This window comes from Anguilla rostrata, chromosome 9 (genome assembly GCF_018555375.3).
Source record: "Anguilla rostrata isolate EN2019 chromosome 9, ASM1855537v3, whole genome shotgun sequence".
Lineage (NCBI taxonomy): Eukaryota > Metazoa > Chordata > Actinopteri > Anguilliformes > Anguillidae > Anguilla > Anguilla rostrata.
The window spans coordinates 19,264,418-19,286,579 of record NC_057941.1 but is presented as its reverse complement, the minus strand read 5'-3'; the positions used below and the strand labels follow the sequence as shown (position 1 = coordinate 19,286,579).

At 41.1% G+C, this 22,162-nt stretch overlaps 1 protein-coding gene and 1 long non-coding RNA gene across 23 annotated transcripts in view; one reads left to right on the top strand and one right to left on the bottom strand.

The window, feature by feature from the left end:
- The window catches only part of phldb1a (pleckstrin homology-like domain, family B, member 1a), an 82,676-nt gene that overhangs the window by 8,384 nt on the left and 52,130 nt on the right, over positions 1 to 22,162 (top strand). For 21 of the 22 annotated variants that reach the window (XR_010332406.1, XR_010332408.1, XR_010332407.1 and 18 more), the window contains exons 2-4: positions 3,889 to 3,981; positions 7,002 to 7,125; positions 9,047 to 9,217. Coding sequence is in view for 18 of the 22 variants with exons in the window: in XM_064350898.1 (XP_064206968.1) it covers positions 3,889 to 3,981; positions 7,002 to 7,125; positions 9,047 to 9,217 (388 nt within the window). In the remaining 4 variants the exon portion in view is untranslated. Of the gene's footprint in view, positions 1 to 3,888; positions 3,982 to 7,001; positions 7,126 to 9,046; positions 9,218 to 13,741; positions 14,532 to 22,162 lie in introns of those variants that run through there. The other variant, XM_064350904.1, reaches the window with a different exon arrangement.
- LOC135263194 (uncharacterized) lies at positions 9,139 to 10,646 on the bottom strand. Its single transcript, XR_010332409.1, has 3 exons — positions 10,529 to 10,646; positions 9,661 to 9,784; positions 9,139 to 9,255 (listed from the first exon to the last, which is right to left on the bottom strand). It is a non-coding gene; the product is annotated as an uncharacterized LOC135263194 (long non-coding RNA).

Here is a 22,162-nt window from a genome sequence, read left to right as displayed (position 1 = left end):
AATTGAACGCTTCTCTTTGTTCCCCCCATCCTGTAATAAATGGCCTAACCTGTGCATCTCAATGGACGTTGGGGCCGATGACGAGCGAGGGGGGAAAGCCTTTGATCGCGCTTGACTTTTGTCTTTCAGCGGGTGGGTGGGACCTGGGATCGTTAGCTTAATGACAGGGAAGCCCTGGGCTTTGCGCTGTCACCGGCAGCTGATCGTCAAGACTGCGGAGGAGAAGCGCAGGGGTCTTGCGGGCCCAGATAGCTTTTCAGTTTCCCCAGCGATGGCGATGTCTCCCCGCTCTTACATGGCCCAGATACTGGCTTTCCACAGTGTAAGACAGAAGAAAGTGGTAGTTAAACCGTGTGGCGTGAACTGAGCACTGCAGTTTCCAACAGTAAGTGCAGATTTACTTTCAGAGTCATCCAACAAGAGAGGCATTGTGTGCTGTGGCAGGTCCTTTGCATCACCCGTGTGGGTGTTGCTTATTGGTGGTGGTTGGGATTAGTCACCCTCCCATCATTATATGTATTTTGAGAACCATGAAAAGTGTGTTTTTATTGCTTTGTCTTCTTTTAATTGCCGTATGTTTGCTTCACTGCCCGAAGTGTTGAAACAACGATAAAAAATGTTTTGTGAAAAAAAATCCTCAGAAAAACTGTGACACTCCTATCCAGTATGCTTGTTTGTGGGTCGACTTTGTGTCTTTCTTTATAGAAACGCCTCTTCCTGACTCTCAACCACTACTTCTGAAAATGGGGAGGAGGGAGGGGGTTTGTTGCATAGACAGGAGGTCCGTCTTGGCAATTAAGTTTTGGTTTTTGTCCAGATGACACTGCTTCATGAACCCCAAATATGGGTGGGGGAAATCATGTGTGGCAATCACAAGCTTGTCTGAATTAATCCAAAGACTGCACTACAGTATGGTTGGTTCTCGTTGTTGAATTGATAACATGTGACTTTTATACTTCAGTTGTAATTCTGCACAAAGGACCTTAGTCTAAGTTTCAGTAGATGGTGTTGTTTCACAGGCAGTGCTTTGTAACATTTGTGAAGGTGATCAGCATGTAGCGCGGCTAACAGTTACAATGTAAAATTCAGCATTAAATCAACTCTAACAGAGTTTATATGAGTCCAGTAGGGATCATGTGTACTTTACTGAAGTTAAAAGTACTCTGCCGGAGCAGATTTTCACTGAACATTTTGCTGTGTGTATACTAAGCAGATTGGACTGCTTTGTAGACACTGAAACATACAAAAATGTAGCCACAGGAATATTAAAATAACAACAGAGTTTCAAACCCATTGGCTAATAATAATAACAATAACAATAATAATAATAATAATAATAATAATTAGAAGAAGAGAAATAAGCTTTTTTCCCCCCTTTTTTCATGCATAAGATCATTCTTAGCCTCTTAGCCAAATGATATACTGTATGTCTTCACCTGCAATATAGCTCTTAGCACCACCCACAGAGAGGTATTTGGCCTAATGCATTTGTGAGATTTTGTCTAAAAAGGGAAGGGTCACTGTAACCACCCTACCATGTCTATTTCTGCCACTGTTAGCAACACCAGGGGGGACAAGGTGACTTCAGGAATAATCAGGCACATTGACAGGGAATGGCGGACGGTTACTAGCCCTGTGTCCCCCTCATGCTAGGACTTGCAATCATGCGCCACGGTTCATTGTGTGCATACTCTTGAAACACTGGTGCTGAACAGCAGAGATTTCCGGTCTTTGAATCACATATTTCTCTGGAATCTGGGGGTGGGGGGAGTCTGGGCTTGCAGACGGGTGTTATGGGAAAGGATTTCTTGATTTCACAACTCTAGCGGCTGTTGGGATGGCCACCTTGGGATGCTCGTTCACTGTTGTTCCACCTCATTATTTAGGTGGCCCACCAGTGTACACAGATTCAAATCCAGGAAGGTGTTCTGTTGAATGCGACTACATGCCTTCAGACAGTGACCAGTCCTCACAAGCCTGATAAATAAAATCATTGGTACATGCAACCAAATGTTTTCCAGAAAACATTATGAATGCGGCCTTTCAGGACACGGTTGCTGAATGCAAGGCAGTGTGGTCTTGATTTATACAGAGTTATGGCTCTCCATCTTGGGGCTCTCGGGTTATAAGAGTGTGGAGCATTGCTGTGAGTCACTCTATCATCTGCGCTCTGCTGCAGATGGACTGAAACCCAGACGGCTCAGTAAAGCAGACCACGTCAATGCCAGACAATTTATTTTATAGAACATTCATATTGGAGACTTTGGATAATATTTTAAATAACCGGGTTGTTCCTGACTGTTTTTCATGAGTGGGTAGGGACATTTTGGCTAATATACAGCATATTTATATTTCACTAATATTTTTCACTTTTATCCAGTCTACTGCATTGAAATGTGGTATCTAATAAAGTCTTCAAGGATGTAATAGTCACAGAGTGAATATATTTTATTCTTTGATCATATTCAAATTTTGCAATACTTTGTGATCCCATCATCCCATTAAACACTGCAGTGTCTTCACATATATATTGCACTCTCTGTGTAATAAAATATTGTCTTTGAAGAGGACCTTTCCAACGAGGTACTTCACAAAATACATGAATTAAAACAGTCAAAGCAAAGAAAGGCAAAAAGGGCTAAGAATAAAGGAATTAGATGACTAAGGTAAGCAAAATGAAGTAAAAATATAAAGACAAAAACAAAAAAGAAGCTCAATATGAAGTTTGACTTAGCATAGGTTAGGTCAGCAATGTTTACTGTGTGAACTGGACTTGTTGTGTTCATGGCCATGAATAACAGTACAAAATGAGTATTGTACCTTATCCAACCTGTGTTTTGTAGCTGCTCCAATGACCTTTGGTATGCACTTATTGTACGTCGCTTTGGATAAAAGCATCTGCCAAATAAATGTAATGTAATGATAAAAAGTAAGAAGATACTCAACAAGGGTTACATGTAGCTTTTGTAGTGTACACAAATGTGTCCGATGCTAGGGGTGAATGTGGGATCAATGCCGTCCACAAGGATAGGAGAATATGTATTTCAACAGCATACACAGTGGCCAGTGTGTGTGTGTGTGTGTGTGTGTGCGCGCGCTGCATGCTGACTCAGCATGACTCATGCAGATGCTCTGTTTTCCAATACACCAAATTGCTGACGCACACAACAAACTCAGGTCATCATTGTCCATGGAAATCTGTCTTGACATTCAAAATGTTATCAAGGATGCTGAATGATCTCAATGTTATCAGTGGTACCTTAAATTAGCCATTTAGCTGGCAATATCCTACAGGAAGCACATTTCCAGGTGCTGTGGTTAGTGATGCAATGGATAGAAAAGGGTTATTGTGGACAGTTGTGTTGGTGGATACCACATGGAGGTAAAACGGGTCCAATGAGCACAGATGATCTTCCTCTTTGCACTTTTACACAAATCCAGGTGGCTTGCAAACAGGGATTCAAGCTCTCCCTGTAAATATTTGAGTGCAATCATTCAGAAAGCTGCTTGTTTATCTCCTTTACAAATGTATATATTTTTTCCAGTTTAAGGAGTCGTTATTACTAGTTACACAATTAACATCCAACGTCACTTACATCACTGATACAGTACTGCAGAAAGGCAACTGTCAAGCAAAATAATGGTTTATGGGGTTATGTTTAATGAGTGTAAATTTAATTATCACTGATGACAGTCTGGGAAATAATTGAAACATGGTCATAGGTCAATATTTCATTAGCCATTAATCCTAAGATGTTAAAGGTGTGTGTTTTATGAGCTCATATATACCATTGAACTGAGAATAGTGACGTCAAATTATTTGCAGTTTTGACACCAACATGACTCTTGAGAAGACCTGTTTATCCAGGGGTGCTTTGTCTCCTTCAGGATCTTCATGCATCAGAGAATTTGATTGACAACGCTGCAGACATGAACAGGAACCTGCCAGAGCGTGGACGACAGACCCACCAGGTGTTGCAGGTGAGTCTTCTAGAGCGTTGACCTGTGCAGCTTTTATACACCAGTGGTGATGCTTCCCACTCCTTACATTATGAGTTACATTATGGTATTGACTATTGAGTTGTCTAAACAGCTAGGTATTTCAAGGCATTCATTTCTATTGAATTGATTCTCAAATCCCATTTACTCTCTTGTCAGTTGTGTCAGCAATTTGTACATTTCAAGGTCCTCCAGTGACTCTCCAACAATGGAACTCACAAAATCCACAAATACGGAATTATCTCCAAGTTTAGCATTTCACAATGCACTACAAGTGCCTGGATTATTTTTTACTGAATTCTGACAAAAAGATAAAGGCGAGTGTTAGATTTTATTTTCCACAAACACAGTTTAGCAAGTGCGGGGATCACAAAAATGAATTTGCCAAATCGTATGCTAAGATTCAAAGATAATGCTAAATGTGTAAATAAATGTTGGGGACAAATATTCATTGAATGCAGACAAGGGACAACAATCCCACTGCAGAAATGGGAAACTCAGAAAATGTCAGAAGTTCAAAAAACGTGCTTCAACAATTCAAGGAAAAGAGGATCTGAAACAATGATGAAGCCATTGATTCGCCACACAACAGTACACTGCAATGCAACAGATGCCTACTGAAGATAAGCAGTAAATCACTAAATGCATGGAGTTAGCCTCAATGCTACACTGCAATGTTTCTGTGGGCTGACTCAGTCTGCAACTCACCTCAAAGAAAGTATAATATGAAATAAGAATAATATCTGCTATACCATAGATTGATTATTTCAAAATCGCAATTCTATATTCTCATATCGGGCCTATCCACAGCAGGGTGTGACAAGATGTTACAAGGGGTCAAAGGTTATCACCTTGAATTCCTGAGCGGCAGAATCTCCTGCACCTTCCCACATCTGGGCAGAGGACAGGTCAATATGCAAACAGGAGGAAGAGCGACTGTGGTAAAGACATCCACTGGAATGGGAAAAGTCCCAAGCATGTGATAAATTAAATTTAAACTTGTTCTCTCTGTGGACTTATTTATAGTGACATTCTACACACATATGTAGAATGTATAGGTAATATGTGTGTATGTGTGTTCCCTTACTAAATATTATTTATATTATTACAAAATATATAAATAGGTATATATTACTGGTAGTATATATTATATTTTTTCACAGTAAATTTTCATGGCTTGAAATAACAGCTCTGCATTTTGACATACGTATAATTTTTCACTTGCTGTACTTTCAACTCATGTCCTTATGTTATAACCGATGATGTGTTAAAATGGAAGCACTGTCACTATTGTTTCCTACATATCTTCTTTTCAAGAACCTCAATGACAACACCAAACTCTTAATGTTGCCTAGATGACAAATGACTTTCAATGTAGTCTTTTTTGCACGGTAGTGAAAACTTGATTGAGCAGCTGGTGAGCAATCTGAGGGAAAGATTTGGAGAGAAGACATCAAAAACATAGCACATGGACTGCATTGGTAAATCTGATATCTTTGATCTTGCTTCAAAGTCAGAGGTGAAAGGTCATTTTATGGATCTACCGATAGCTTCTCAGTTGCCACCATTCATGTAATGGGGGCCTTAATGCTAAATTCAATCCTCTTAGTTCTACAGTTCCTACTGTATCTGATTAGACTAAAGGGATACCTGTAATCCTATTTGTCCCTTGCTAATGGGCAGTCAACCATTGGAGAGGATGCTTTAACGATTTGCCAGTTCTTCAGAAAGGCAACTTATGGAAGCTTGTGAGTTATGGAAGGAACAAGTCCTTTGTGTTGGTTTTAACATATCTCCTGCGATAAAAACAGCCAAAAAGCAACTGTAATAATCATATGGTGCCCGCTGCCCCTCTGCTTGTATGAATAACTAGTGTAATGCATGTACAGATAGTGTGCATCAGAGTGCAGAACTGAACATCGGAACAGGGTGACCGTGCAGTATGGTAATAAGGGAACTGAGCTTGTGACCCAGGCTGCAGGTTCAAATCCCACAGATACCCCTGGGCACTCCAGTAAATATCCGGCTGCATAAATGGGTAGTCTATGAAAAATGTAAGGTATGTAAGCTGCTTGCGATAAAGGAATCTGGTAGGCGAAATTAATATAATGTGAATGCATAACAACTGTGAAGAAAAAAGGACGAGAAATGAATTTCATTCTCTTAAGTTTCAACCAAATATTACATTGGAGAGAAATTTAAAGTTTCTGATTCCCTTGTTCATGCACAAGCAGAAACACATGCATGGCTGCTCATCCAGACACACACACACATACACTCAGCACACTGGGTCTTCCTGTGTGCACATTCCACATTCCTCTGCAATGAGGACCTCCCCCCTGTGATGATCTGTCACAACCACACTGCTGTGGGATAGGGGTAGGGGGCACACTTGAGCTAGAGCTCACCTCCAGGGCAACAGATCCCACGAAATGCAAACTGGCCCCTGGGGCCGGCGACCCACGTGAGTCCGTGTGAGGAGCAGAGGCTGAAACAGGGGGAAATGGGCCATGTAATGGCCATTGTGTTGGTGCACTGAGAGAGCTGTGGTCATTTACTACATGCGCAAAATGAATGGCTTCTGCCTAAATGAATCTCAATAATAAACTGCTTCTTTGGGGCTCCTCCACCCCTGGAATCTCTCATTGCAAAGTATTCACTGGGTCTCTTCTTCTGTGGATTTTTTCCATCCTGCTTGATTGTGCTAGTACTTTTCATTTTGACACTGGTAACATGCGGCTGCATGTGACTGAAAACAGATAAAAGGCCATTTTTGTGAGAATTTAACTTTTCGGATCATATCTGCAATTTTTATGGGGGAGGGGGAAGGGTTTGTGTGTTTGTAACGCATCACGCAAGTCTGATGATGATGAAGTCTTCCCATTGATTTCCATGTATTTTCTTTGGAGGGCAATGTGGTTACTTTTTCATCTAAAGGAGCGTCTTGGCACTCCATTTGGTGAAGTGTGATGTGATGAGCCTGATTTCCTTCCCCGTCACAGAGCACCCCACTGGATCTGATCGAGACAGGGAAGGGGCTGAAGGTCCAAGCAGAGCGCCCCCATCTGGTCAGCCTGGGAAGTGGCCGTCTCAGCACAGCCATCACCCTGCTACCCCTCCCTGAAGGTGAGCAACATAAAGGTCACACAGAAGTGCATTTCAGGCAGATTAATCAGTCCTCAGCTCCCTCTAAAGTCCCAACACATCTCTAAAAAGGCAACAGTGAACTACATATATTATTTACATGTGGTAAATTGCCAAAATAAATTGCTTCTAAATATAGTACATGCACAATCAATATTTTTCAGGGCTGAATATGCCAGAGAATGTGAATCCAAGGGTGAATTAGGGACCATAGTGTAGTTTCATATGCTGGTTTTGAGACCCTTTAATGCCATAAATAAATGGATTTGATAAATCCATTAAACTAAGACTGGCATTGTCCTCATTGATTATTGCTGTGATTATCATGAGCTTTATGTTGCACAAGTCCAGAGTTTTTTTATTTTTAATAAAACATGAACACAAAAAGCACAAATAAACAATAAAAGCACTTTGTACGAGCGAAAAATGTTTTAGAACAAAGAAGTTAATTGAAAGTGCTTCTGCTGGCCATGAGCTTCGTGCTTTTGACCGCATGCTGCCATATCTCATCAGCCTAAGAATGACAAATAGAGGGCAATGACATCAAGTAAAAAAAAAAGTTAAATAAATAAATATGCATGCAGGAGTACGTCAGTTCTGGAAGCACTGAATACAAAGTAAGAGAATGACATCATCTGTCTGCAGCGGAGCTGGATCTGGGCTGTGGCCCTGCACTGTGGGGGTGTGGCCATTCTTAGAAAACACAGGCCTCCCGTGTCTGTGAGCTACAACAGCCCTGACACAGTGCAGTCCCTGAACCCTGCACTGTGAGTGAAAAAGGCTGTGACCTGACCTTGTCACCACCCCTATTTCTGCACAAGACACAGCAGCAGGGCTTTATGATATCTGGCAACCCCAATCCCCCCAAGGCAGCTATCACAACCGTCACCTGCCCAGCACACACACTCTCTCTCTCCCTCTCTCTTTGTCTCTTCCTCTGTCTGTCTCTCACACAGACACACACATACACACACACATTTGTGTCTGTAGGTTCAATTATATTTTTGGGCATTTAAGGAGGTTACTTTTTCAGGCAGGTAGGTATGACAAAGACTTAATTTGTAGTTGTGCATGCGTGTGTGCTTGCAGACACGCACGTGTGTGTTTGTGTATGTATGGGAGGCAAAGGGCAATTCTGAGGTCCCTTGGATGAAAAGGCTTCGGCACTTCCTGCGGTGGCATTCCAAGACCTATTTGCCTTCTGTAATCTTGGGTTTCAGGCTGCATGAGAAATAGCATTGGGGGCAGACAGGGGTAGTCATGTCCCTCTGTTTTTTTGCCCCACTCTTGTAAAGCATGGTGGATGCACCTTGACAGATTGACCTTCACTGCTTAACTGTTACATAGTCTCACATAGTCAGTTCCGCCCATGCTGAAAACACATGATTGGGCAGCTGGGTTGATATTCTCTGCTTCCTAAAACAAAACCACAAAAGGTAACTGTTCTTCTGAGATATTTTACCTTTTAAACAAGAAATATTTGCTGCTGTAACATGTATGGAGGTGCCAGCAACAACTTGAAATTGCATGAAGAACATTGTCCGTCCAGGGTTAGATGTAGTTAGACATGCCTTGCGTGCCACAACTCTAATAGCCCCCCAAGGAAGATTTATAGGCACTTGTCTGACCAAACATTTTACCTAGATTGACCCTCCCCAGAGGGAAACAGTTAAGAGAGGTTCCTTCGGGGATTACAGTAGCATGTATCAAATAACGAAACCAAGAGCTTTCTTTGGGCTTTGAAGTCTCCACAGGATTTTAATTAGTCAAGCTGGGGACCACATTTAGCATGTGATTTTAGGTCACGAGGAGTCCGAGCTGAAGGTGGTGTTTGCATTGCAGCAGGGATGGGAGGCTTGACTCCTATTTCTCATGCTGTGGTGGGCATGGCTTTTTGTTCCAGGAAGGACCACTCTGGGCCATGGCAACACTGACATTAGCATGCAGGGCCCCGGCGTCGTGGCTCAGCACTGCTACATTGAGAACCGGGGCGGGGTCATCAGCCTTCACCCCTGTGGGCACCTCTGCTCCATCGACGGTGTCCCTGTCACCAAACCGGTCCGGCTGTCACAAGGTACAGAACCTAGAACCCTGCCCTGCCTGCTCCCTACCCTAACAAAAATCATGTGACAAAGAGATGTCAATGTGGGATGCTGCTTTCCAAAAATGTGAAATGCACATATTTTTCTACATGTGGCATAAATTTAGATTGCTTTTATATTTATTTTGTGTATTTTTGTCACCACAGATTAATACATTCTCTGAAATGAAATGTTAAATATAATTAAGTTAAACTTAAAAAAACAACGACAGCATGTGCATGCATTTGCAAATGTCTAAAAATTTCCCTCGTTATGGCTGTATTTTCAAGTATGAACCATCCATGTTTAATGCATCTTCGTACATATCTTCTTGAGACATTTTGATTTGTCAGATATTCTTGTTCATAATGAAATTTAATATATCAGTGCAGTTGGAGCTATCTAAGCCTGCAGGTCAGTATCAGAAAATAGATACCCTGGGATAGCCTGCATGACTCCATGACTGTTCCTGTCATTAATGGTCTGTCCGATGCTCTGCTATTGCATGGCACATCACAGGCAGTGAGGGAGTCAAGTGAAGGGTACAGGGCCAGTTCACCCTGTAAGAGAAGTAGCACCTCAATATGCAGTTAGACATGAAATCCAGAATATAAGGCATGCATATTTATAAATCAATCACAAAAAGTACATTGTACGTTTCAGACACTATAATATAACCAGTAATACTTTGTGTCAATGCAAATGGAAAAATTCCTAAATACCTTTTTGACTGAAAGGCAATGTTATTCTTACTTCACACGGTAGAATATATGCATTAGTGTATGTAATTTGGGAATTACCACATACTCATCGCTTCCCATTGCAATAATGCCAATCAGCCCAAAGCAATGCTGTTGTATAGAACTACCTCAGGATCAACGCTAAGCTGCCATTTAAAGCCATTGCACAATGTCCCATAAATGAATATTCATCAGACAATGTTGATAGATGAATAACTTCAAGCTCTTGCAACATCCATATGAATTTGCAAGAAAATCAGCTCAGCTCAGCTCAGAACGACAGAGACACACTAATACTGACTGGTCTGGAATAGTGTCTTGTAACCCATTCAATATTGTTTTCTATCCTGAGGTAAAGTCTTTGAGATTTCAGACCTTTTGCAATTTTAAAGCATCATGGCGATGCCTCTTGGGTGCATTGTTTGGACATCACATTGAGTATTTTTGGGGTGGCTGACTGAGATAGCTCTACATTCAAATTCAAATGGAGCCATACTAAATCTTCAATGGAATTACATTATATATCAGGGGCAAGGCAAGGATCATAAATCTAATTACACTTACCCCAGTGAACCAGGAAGAGGGTTCTTCTTTTAAAGGTTTAACATATTAAACACTGCAAAGAAAAACAGAGAGCAGAGCATCAGCTCTTTGTCCATTAAATACGACAAACTGTTTTAATAGCCAGTCAGATGGCAAAAGTGAGCATGCTCAGAATAATCATGCTACAGCAAAATCCCCTTAAACCCATTCTCAGTTACATTGTAGCTATGTCACAATTTGGAGTTTAATTTCATTTCCAGAATACAATGGCCATATCCACAGTATACATAAAAATTGCATGAATTTAAAAATTATGCTTTAAATTATTTAATATCTGAATATATTATAGAAGATATTCTACATTAAAACTTTACAGTAACTGTTCGACATGGCTTTCCTCTGCCATATGAGTATGTGTATAGTGAGTGGTATGCCTTAATAAAGTCAGTTATATTACCCATTCCTCTTAATAAGTATATCAGAGCCCCTGATATGTGCTAAAAAAAGAGATAAGACTCCAGTGAGAGATCAGATAATGCATCCATAACTGCAACAAAGCCACTTATCAAAGCAAGACTTTACTGTTCCACAGAGGGTGTACACAATTGAGTTGGTGTATTTACATATGACGGTGTGTGCATGGTACTATAGAGAGAAACAGTACTCTACAATCATCTGACAGGATTGTAAAATAGGGAGGTACCACCGGTCAATGTGACTCCACATGTAGTCTGCTAATATTTAACAATGATGTCAGGTCGCTGTCTTAGTGTCTCTGGGGTGTACACCAATTAAGACAAAGAGGCGTTTCACAGCTCAGTAAGGACCATGTTTGGGGACAACAGGTCTGGACTTGCAATGTCCAATAGAACATATATCAGACGTACAGGGAAGGACTCCTTCCCTGGACAATTTCTCAGGGACTAGCCTGAAATAAGGAATGCACACTGAGCTTCGAGCAAAAGGCACTGTTAGCAGGGAGACTGTCATTTCAGCATCTACAATGTCTTTCGCAGAGTCAAAAAACAAATGCAAGGTTCGCACCGGGACAAATATAAATACCCTCCCATTACACAATGTTAGGTGCGCATGCATAAAGACTAATAATTCCCTGTACAAATTACCACATATGTAGAATAATTGTAGTAACATATGACATATTTGTTGATATATTTAAAAGGGCAGAGAAAAAAAGTAACAAATGAATATTTTAAAAAAGAAAGGAAAAATTTACAAAATTTAACTGGCTTGAAGGGCATGGGGGCATCTTCCTTGTGATAACATATATCACTAGTTTTGGGTTGAAAATGTCATCAACATCCCTCAAACTGTCTGGAGGACATCAGTGCATATGCTGGTTCCCAATGGCGACCTGGAATGCATTCTTAAATAGACTGGAACCATCAAACGGGAGGTACTATATGTGGTTGATTGAATTGAAATATGTTCAGTGTATGTATTCAATACATATTCAGAACATATTGCTCATACCCTTCCTTTTATATTTGGACATATATGATGTTTCATAAGGGATAAAGCAAAGCTGTACATGCCCACAGTGTAACCTAAGCCCCATCCAGGAAATGGCCCATCTTCCCTGCTCTTGAACCTGGATTCTCTCTGAAATCTGAGCAGCCCGCTCTGCTATTTTTATTTCCCCTCACAAAAATATCCCCATCTTGCTGTTGCTACCCCTGAGGTTAACGGCCACTGGAGCTGAGGGCCGATTTTAGATGTGATGCAGCAGCTGGTTCGAGGGGCACCAACCACTTCGGCCTCCCCTCTCTGACGCGTACAAACAAAAAAGAAGTTGGAGGCTCCTCTTGCTGGGGCACTATTTCCTCAGGCTATTTAAGGTGTTCCATAGCCTTTTTAATAAAGATGAACTAAAAACACCCCAAAATTGTAAAAGAAGGTTTCAAGGGCACCAAGGGTTTTTCTTAGAAAATCATACAACTAGCAGATAGATCTGTTTTAATTTGAATGGAGTGCACCAAGCACAAAAAATTTAGACTAGGCATCAAATCGAGGCGGATCTGTAATGTGTTCATAATTTTTAGTAGAACAGCTCCGACTGACCTTGACACACATGTACAGCATACGTGTTCCATAACTAGTACTACAACTGTCTCTCTTGTGTAGCACCTGAAGGGTGCTGGACCTCCAGTATAGATTTACTTACTTACTTACCTGTTAGATTTGAGCAACCTTGACATCTAATCAATAATCAATAATCTCAAGGGAACAGAAATTGCACCAATTCACACCAGAGAATTGTTCCACCAACATATTTGGTGTAACCTCAGTGCAGAGTATAAATATTTCACTCAGATTTGAGCATTTTGGTTGATACAGCTGCTTGAAATGTTTGAAAATGCTGACTGAAGCAGGCATATTGTGGTCAAGTACTCACGACGTGTGACAGAAACAAGTTTGATGCCCAAGCCCCTACCTTAAAAATGACTTTTTTTGTGTGATAAAACCAAGATTCTCTTGTATCGGAATGGCAGTGGCAGAGCGAAGTGTAGCAGTCAAAAGGAACTGCCCAAGATGTGAAACATGGTGGTGGGGGTGTTGTGTTATGGTTTGGGAATGTATGGCTGTCACAGGTATTGGTTCACTTGTCTTCTTTGATGATGTAAGTGCTGCTAGCAGCAGCAGAATTAATTCTGAAGCGTACAGAAGCGTCTTATATGCTCAAGTTCAACGAAATGCCTCCCAACTCATTGGATGGTGCTCCATCCTACAGCAAAACAATGATTCCAAACATACTGCAAAGGCAACAAAGAAGTTTTTCAAAGCCAAAAACTGGAAAATTTCTTGACTGGCCAAGTTATTTATCTGAACGGAATCCAACTGAACATGCGTTTCTTATGGTGAAGAGAAAATCTGCACAAAGGGAAAGTGAGTAAACACAAAACACATTATATAGTAAATGCACAGTATACAGTGAAAATATTTCTGTCAATACTTAGTAGGCCTACGTAGTTTGTTAGGAAACATGTAGGCTGTTTTGGCTAACATTCGATTTTAATTAGACAACTCTTAAGAACCTAGAGCTAACAGAGTCTTCGAGCCTGTGCGAAAGATTACTGTATAGTAGCGGAAAGCCTACAGATGCCGGTGTTGTCGGTGGGATACAGTATGACACTGAACATGGAGAAGCATATTTGATGGAAGCGACCTAAAACGCAATCTGACTAAGAGAGACCCCCCCCCCCTTCACAGTTCGATTGCGCTTTCCATAACGCGAGAGGTGGTAGACTACATGGCAGCCCTGTCCCCGGAACCGGCCGCGGCTGTCTTCCCAGCTCGAACTCCAATCTGTCTCGTTCTCCTGCCGAAAAATCAGTAGCCTTTCAAGTGACTTGTGAGACCGCCTAGGCTATTTCTTTACCTGGGCTCCAACCGCGTGTTCGCTGTCTTTCTGAACTAGACTAGCCCACTTGTGTTTACAGCAGACACATGTAGCCTTGGCTACTTGCCCTCAAAGGTTTGTCGAAACTGATTTCTTAAATAGTCGGTGTCGTGATTGTAACATGGCAAATCAATGAGGCGAGGTTACTTGTAGCCTATATATTTACATTGAACTTAGGGTGAATAAGGATACGTATTTCTCAGACTAATCGTGAATGAGAGAACAGTTAGTAATGTAAATACATTCTGGGCTGTTCGTAGCGTATTTTTATTGGTTGCTATCGTGTGGATATTTAGGCTACCCCAGCATAATCGGAGAGCCAGAGCTGTATTTTGCGGTTGAATGGTGTTTTGAGGGGTGTAGCCTATTACAATTAGCCAGGTGGACATCTGCTCGCTTTTGTGCAACAGCAGTAGGCTAGTTCGTGGGAGAATAGTGAATAGCGTTATTATCATCACAAAGACATCTGCAGGGCACGCACAGCCGGCACACACCAACCCGCAACAATTAGTCTCTAATAAGGAAAACAGACGACGCTCTCGACATTGAAAGCACGGATACAATGATAGCGAAGGACTCTACGACTCGAACTCCTTGGATTTGAAAGTAAGTGTCTTTATGCTATTTACCATTTCTGTAGGCCTATCATTTGATTTCCTAGATTAGAAACATTTGGCTGCTTATAGCGATAGCCCAATAAAAGCCACAGTGAACACAAAGAAGCAGTCTGCCCTTCACAGTAGGCTGCTCCGCAACCAGCGCGCACACTGCATAAGTTAAATGTACAGTAAGCGAAGTAATTGTCCCGGTAGGTCTATTCCGAGTTTCGTTGTCCGACCAGCTCAACGACGATCAATGGACACAAATTTAGCTTTAGCCTACATACATTTCTGAAAATACAGATACAAGACAATGCAACGGCTTTTTGGAAAGTGATTCGGGGTAGCCTACATTTTGCTACTTCGAAAAGTCCCTTGGTTGAATATCGAGAGAACAAGACTGACAAACAGAATGAGAGTATGGACGTCGTGCGGGATCTTATGCATATTGCTCTTCTCTCAGGTTCACATTCACAGCCTAAGTTCAACTGATATACTGTCGGAGATGTCGAATAGCAACTGCACGCGCGGTATATGGCTGTCAGATCAGAAGTTTCCTGATATCTTTTGTGCTGCGAGGAAAGCACATGACTAATATTTACTTATTTGCCCATAGAAATGAATATTAAATATGCTTATGTTGTCATGGCACTGGTTGTTTTAAAAATATGCAATTTTTGTGCGGAGTTGTGAACAAATAGGAAACAAACACAAATCCATACAATCGTGTTAAGTCCCAGAAAGTAACAGTCACATTTGTTAATCGTCACCCTCTCCATCTACCAATGGGTGGATTTTGCTAGATATCGCCCTAACCATGACAAATCAGTCACTGTTCCTTTTTCAGCTGCACTGTCATAGGCTAACCGTATCCGTACACATCTATTCTTGGCCAGCACGGTGTGACCAAGCTCTGCTGCTATGTCAGATAGTCTGTATGTGTTACTATATTTTCTTCTCAGTTGCTCGTATGTTAGCCTTATATTTGTGAAGGTCTTGTCAGCTTTTCGTTGGTCCATTCATGAATCACGGCAGGACTTTAAAAGTAGACTGTGTTGCCATTGTAATGATTATAGAATATTTCCTTACACCCTGACTATGCTGAAAAAATTGCCAATAGAAGTTCTAAGTTCAGTCCTCTCTCCGTGAGTCTGGAGAGTGTTTGCAGCTACATCTGCGCTCCGTATTTGAAGGCTGCCATCTGTTTTAGGGTCGTATCTGTGAACATCTGTCTCGTGAAAGTGTTTTTCTAGCTGTAAATATTTTTTCCGGTCAACGGCGTGTTTGTGTTCAAACATTGATATGCATCCGCATATAAACATTGCAGTTGTAGAAAGGTTCTCTTTCTGGATGGCACGTAATAACTCCAGAAAAGGTTGTAATAGCCTACGTGTAGGTTGAGAAAAGTGAATATGGTTGTCAATTGGTGAATTCTGTTTAGGCTTCTAGGAATTCTGACTGGATGCAGGCTATTACTGCTTTGAGTAAAATTTACAGTGTCAGTCTTATCATTATTTTCATTCTACAATGGTGTTTGATGTATTTATTTGTCCATAGAACAGATCACATGTATATTGCTTGCTTGATTGATTTCTGACACTAATTAGTAAGGATTGTTTGTGTGTGTGTGGACATGGCCAAAACAAATCAATATTTTGAGAACACTGACAATTTCCTAGTTACATGTGCTACTAAGTTTACTTGTGCTTTCAAAATAGGCAGTAGGCCTATTTCACAAATATTTTTGTGATTTGAGTTTAACCATAAATTGTTTTACCCAACATATTACTAAATTTATAAACATATATTCTAAAACAAAAATTGGATGGCACATTTTTGTCTTGTGTATTATTTCAAGTTATTGAGTCCATAGGATTATCCACCATCTTTAATAAGGGGGGTTCAGATAACAGATTAACAGGAAGCTGACAAAAATGCCTTATGGGATGTGGATGCCAGCACTATTATCTCTGCCTATCCCCATTTCCTGCACTATCAGTAAAAGACAAGGCGGGGCTGAACCACAAAATATTAAACACACTAAGAAAAGACACAGCCAGCAGCTCTTCCCAAGCACAGTCAAATCAAAGTTACATGAAATGTTTTAAAAGATCCTTTTGTAGTCCGGGGGCTTAATGTTTGTATTGTATGAAGTCTGAGACTCTGAAGCTTAGCCATATCAATTCAAATTGCACACACAACATTATACTTAAGTTGCATACATTTATAAGTATTTACATTGTCTTCTGTATAAAGTTGGTGTCAGGTAAGCATATGCATTTCTTTTCTTATTTTAAACTTTAATAAAATATGATCTAGACACAAGGCATTCTAAGAAAAATATCACCTATATTTAGAAGCCTTTCTTGTGCCATACAAAACCTGTTGAGGCAATATCAACTTGCACCGAAGAATGCATCAATCCTTTTGTGTCAGTTGAAAGGTGCTTTTATATTGTGCTTTTAGTGAAGGCATTCAGTGAACACAGTTTTATTTATGAAAGTCCCTCTGGGTGCCTATATGTAAATGTAATTGTGAATGCGGTCTTAAGGATGTAACGTCAGCAGATTACCCCAGGGGCTGAGCGTCAGGAGCACTAGGAGCAGGAAATGCTGAAAGGATGGCTCGTGCACCGCAGAATCTCCTGGCAACATCAAGGTTTCTCTGTTGGATAGACACTGCCGTCAGGAGGGCGGGGTAATTAAACGGGCTTCTTCTCTGTCAGGCCTCTCTCCTAGCAGTAAAACACAGAGACGCCCAGGCAACTGCCTGCATACCTTTAGGCATCCTTTTGTTTTAGAGGTTTCCTGCTTTAGAGGGTGCCTCTAACTCATGGGTATAATGCTGGGGGCTTTTTTTCTCGCCTGCACTCTGAGACTCATATAACAGCTTCTGTCTGCCTCTGCTGCCCCAGATATGGGATGATAACCCACCTGCTACAAACCAAAAAAAAAAAATAAATAAATGAACCTCAGATACAGACACGGACATTTACAATCATTGAGTTTTCACTTAGAAGTGTGTTTGGCCAGTGTGTTATAGAACAGAACATTACCTCCATCCTTCCAGCTAACAACACGGCATACAGAACAGAGGTGAGCAGGGTCTAGCTTTGCTCTGATTAGAGTGATTTAAGGTGTTGCAGCCAACCTTTGTCCCCTCTAGCTCTCCTGCATATTATTAAGTGAGGCAATCAATACATTGCATTGTTCGGTCACTTGTCAGCTTCCTGTATTTGGGGTAACTTGCACTGCTTACATTTTTACATTCCATCCAGTTATATAGCTGGATATTTGTAGGAGCAATCAGGTTAAGTACATTGCTCAAGGGTGCTATGGCCGTGCACCACCTGGGATTTGATCCTGAAACCTATTCATTTACTGAAGTAACTCGCTAGGTAGAGATTGTTCAAAAAATATATGGCCTGAATTTTCATTTTGTTGGTTGTGTATCTACTGTGTATCTTTTAGTTAGTCGATTCTTTGTGTGTGTGTGTGTGTATGTATGTGCTGCTTTTGTGAATGCTTATTTTTGGGTATGTGTGTTGTAAATGCCTGTAATTTATGCCAGTAGTCATTGCTTGTAGCTGAGCCATGTATACAGTGAATTGAAATGCATGCTCTTTCAATTTTCATTAATAAAAAGGCCTCTCACTCTGACTTCAAATGTTACTTGTACAGCCATGGATGTGCAGGAGGAGACGTCCAAGCTTTTTAACACAAAACCACTCTTACCGGCCAACGAATTAACTAATTATCACCGGAGCCAATGCGCTGAGAGTGTTTGGGGCCGGCCCCATCTCTCCAGAGGTTGACTCCCGACTGATGTTCCCTGCTGAACTCTTTTGTCTTTCCCCTGCTTAAGCTTGTCCTCTCGTAAACGAGCTCATGAATTTTAATTATGAAATGGGCCCGGTGTCATATTTCATTCACGCGCTGGCTGACGTCCCGCCATAAACAGCTGGGGGCTGATTGAGCGGGGGTCCTTCCTGCCGAATGGAGCCGAGGTCCCCGCTCAGCGAATGGGATGCAGCGAGCGAGGGGAACGATTCTTTAACATAAAATGTTATCTAAATTTGAATAACATATCATTTGATACACACGTCGAGATATAGGCTACCATGTCACTTCAAATAATCTGCTGCACTTGAACGGATGCCACGCAGGTGATGAGGGTTTTTACATGGTTAAGAATATGGTAGAACAGCAATATACTGAAAGCATGCAAAGTGAAAAATATTAATTTAATGTAATATGGTGATAGAAATCTCAGTTGGGAATTTAGGTTCCTGTGAAAGGAAGGTGTATGAGCATAGAGGGCAGGACCCATAAAATGCAAGGGTCCACTTAATGGTTTTTTTTTTTAAGTCACAATATGGGATGTGTTTGTACCACGACACATGGTACTCACAAGGCTTGTAACTGAGTACAAGAGCATACAAACAGGTGTTTGTGAGTGAATTTTCTGTATTTGAACATTCGCTGTATTCTGTCCATATCAAAAATTCTCATTTTAAATGTACCCTGCATGATAATTGCTCTCCTGTGTTGATATATGTATTGTTTGAGTTAAAATTTTTTTTTTTATTATAGTGGCAACAACTGATGTAGGGTATATGGTAGTATATGTTTTTAATATGTGCTGTGTTGTTAGCATGTTTATTATTTGTTTAATTTTTTGGGTAGACATTCAGTTATAGTTTATATGACTAGACAGCTTATTTTCTCAAGTGGTGGCAACACAGGATATTCTTCCTTCGTGGTACAGAGGAAGCAGCAGGACTTTTTCAAACTGGCCACCCACAAAAAAATGTTCTGTTGCCAATCCCCTGTCCAGGCAAACTATTCAAGTGTCTTTGTAATTGAAGGAAAAAAAATACCAAGGGGATAAATAAATAGATACACCCCCCCCCCCCCCCACAATCCTCTGGCACCCTGCACCCTTTCGTCTGACTCAATCTCACCATCATCTTCCTGAGTCAGCACATTTCCCTTCAGTGATGGTATCTGAAGACCAAAGAGACTGGGAGACAGGGTGGAGTGCTCAAAATTGGTTTGTGTCACTGCAGTGGGGGAAGGTGGTAGGCAGGATATTATGATCCCTGTGGGGGTGAGTTTGCTTGGCCTGGCTAAGGCTGAACTGCCAGGCCTGGGTAGGATGGGGTGACGGCCGGGAAGAAGCACGGTGGGACAAGGCTGATCAGAGATAGCCTCTGGTCTTAGCTAACCTGTGGAGACAAAAGCCAGATGGATGATAATCGCATCACAGCCATGGGATATCTGCTGATGCCTAACCAGCCTGCTTGGAAGCGGACAGATCTAGGTTTTTCAGCTCCAGGTTAATAGGCTATGGTTGTGGGCCATTAATATGTGACTCTTATTGAGGCTGTTGCATGAAAACAGTAGCACTGATTCAATGAAAAGTGTGCCATCATACCATTGAGATGAATGCCTGAGGGAAGCTGCATGAAAAAGAGACACAGGCAAGTAAACAGGACAAAGTGGTTGTATCTGCACTGTCAGTAAATGCTAAATATACTGTAACAATTGCCACATCTACAACTGAACTGTTGTTTATAAAATTATATTTTTATGACTCTGAATTGGTCTTTGTTCTTGGAGGGCAATGTTGCATGGGATTCACTCTGGGATTTAGATTTATGGCATTTCTGTGCAACTCTCAAGTCCTTGTGAAGTGGACATGTAGGATGTGATTTATTGCTGCAAATGAATTATCCCCATGACTCAGTTACAAGACAAGGCTGCTTTTAGGGATGTGTTAGTGTTAGGATACTACGTGTTGTCTGTGGACGACTGTTAACACCTTCCACCCGTGAATCCATGGTCAGTCCAGTGCCTCCAAGCTGGTGACAGTCCATTACAGTGAGTTATGCCATGTAAACAAATTAAAGGGATGGCTGGGAAGCAGAGTGATGGCAGGAATTAAGGGATCCCGATTGGCTGGGAGAAAATCTCTCATCGATGTGGAGGTGTCCCTTTGGCTGTGTTCGGGAAATCAACCATGTGCTTGGTCCACTGGCATGCGATAGCTGTGCTCCACTTTAGGGATTGTTTGGTAAAATAAAATATAAAAGGTTCTTCTAGCACAACCAAGCGCATTACAGACTTAATGTTGATAGTGCTAAAGAACCAGTATATCCCATCAGAGAGGAGTAAATGCATAATATCTTATTTCAATATCTTCCCATGTCAGGATCAATATTTATGAGACTAACTAGATTCATACTGACACTGATGTGTTGGCCAAAATTCCAGGGTCAGGCTTTGCTAATGAACCACAGATACTTATTCTGCTGGATCATGATCTTGTGTAGCTCCTATTTTAAGCAATGATTCAAGCCACCTAACTTAATCCTGGCTAATACTTGCTGGAAACAATCAATTGCAAGTAATCAATTTCACATACTTAAATTTCTATTTTCAGATACTTTAAAGTGAATATGCAGTGAAGACTCTGTACTAGGAATGAGGTCAGGAGTGTTGAGAAAACAATAAGGTTGTGTGGTTTCAGTCATAATGATGTCAATCATTGTCACAGACTGACCTACAACAAGCTTCTCACAAGGGCGTGACTGATAAAGAGTCAACACAAGTACAAAGCAATATGACAGTATGCAGGAATTTATGAGGATTTTTGCAGGTGTGGTTGGTCAATAGTACTCAACCACAACCATCTCACACCGCTTCAGTATCCACCCCTCCATTGCATATTCTCACTGTGTGCCTCGCATCTGTACAGCAGAGGCCATCCTCTGAAACTGACCACTCAACTGAATTGACAATCATAGTCATACAAGTTATTTGGAGTCCTATTAAAAGGAGACCTGTCCATTTATCCCATCCAAATGGTTCATACTTCAGCCCTCTCCAAACACTCTGTTCACTCTCTTCACTGTTGTTCAGCGAAAGTTTCAACATTTTAATTTCTCAAATGGCAGCCGTCAAATGTGGGTTATAACTCCGCCTCTTTTGATGAAGCCTTGTTATACTGTAATACAGGGGACAGCAAGTAGGGGTATATCTATTTCTAATTTTATACCAACTTCTCTTAATTATGTAATTAACCTAATCATTTACATGGTCTGACACTAGCTAAATTTCTTGACAAGCTCATGAATGACAACTGTTTTTGTATCTCTGTATAAAATATTTCACTGTGTTCTAGTGAACTGGCGTTGGAGTATACAGTTAAGTAATTGTACACCTAACTAGCTAATTTGGGCAGAGTTTTTGATGTAAACAAAAACCTGCGTGCATACCTGCCCAAGAATCTGAACTGGCGTCCCCTGTTATAATGTTACTGGTGTTACTGGTGTGCAGTCACGTGTGTGAAAACACTTCAGGTCTGCAATTTGTGGTGACTTTGTAGATTGCGTTTTGCATGTGGTTTTCCCTGCCTAAACCGTTATAGCCACACATTTAATAAGAAGAGCTAACAAAAAATACCTACATGCCTTACGAACCCAAATGGTGTCATCTTGGCATTTAAGAAATTGTCCGTTGTAGTAGCTCTATTGTTGAGTTGGAAAATGGATTCTTTGTCAGAGACGTGAAAATTTTAACTTCTGCTTGCTAGCAGCAGCAGTGGCGGCAGTGGTGGCAGCTGCGGTGTTGCCCA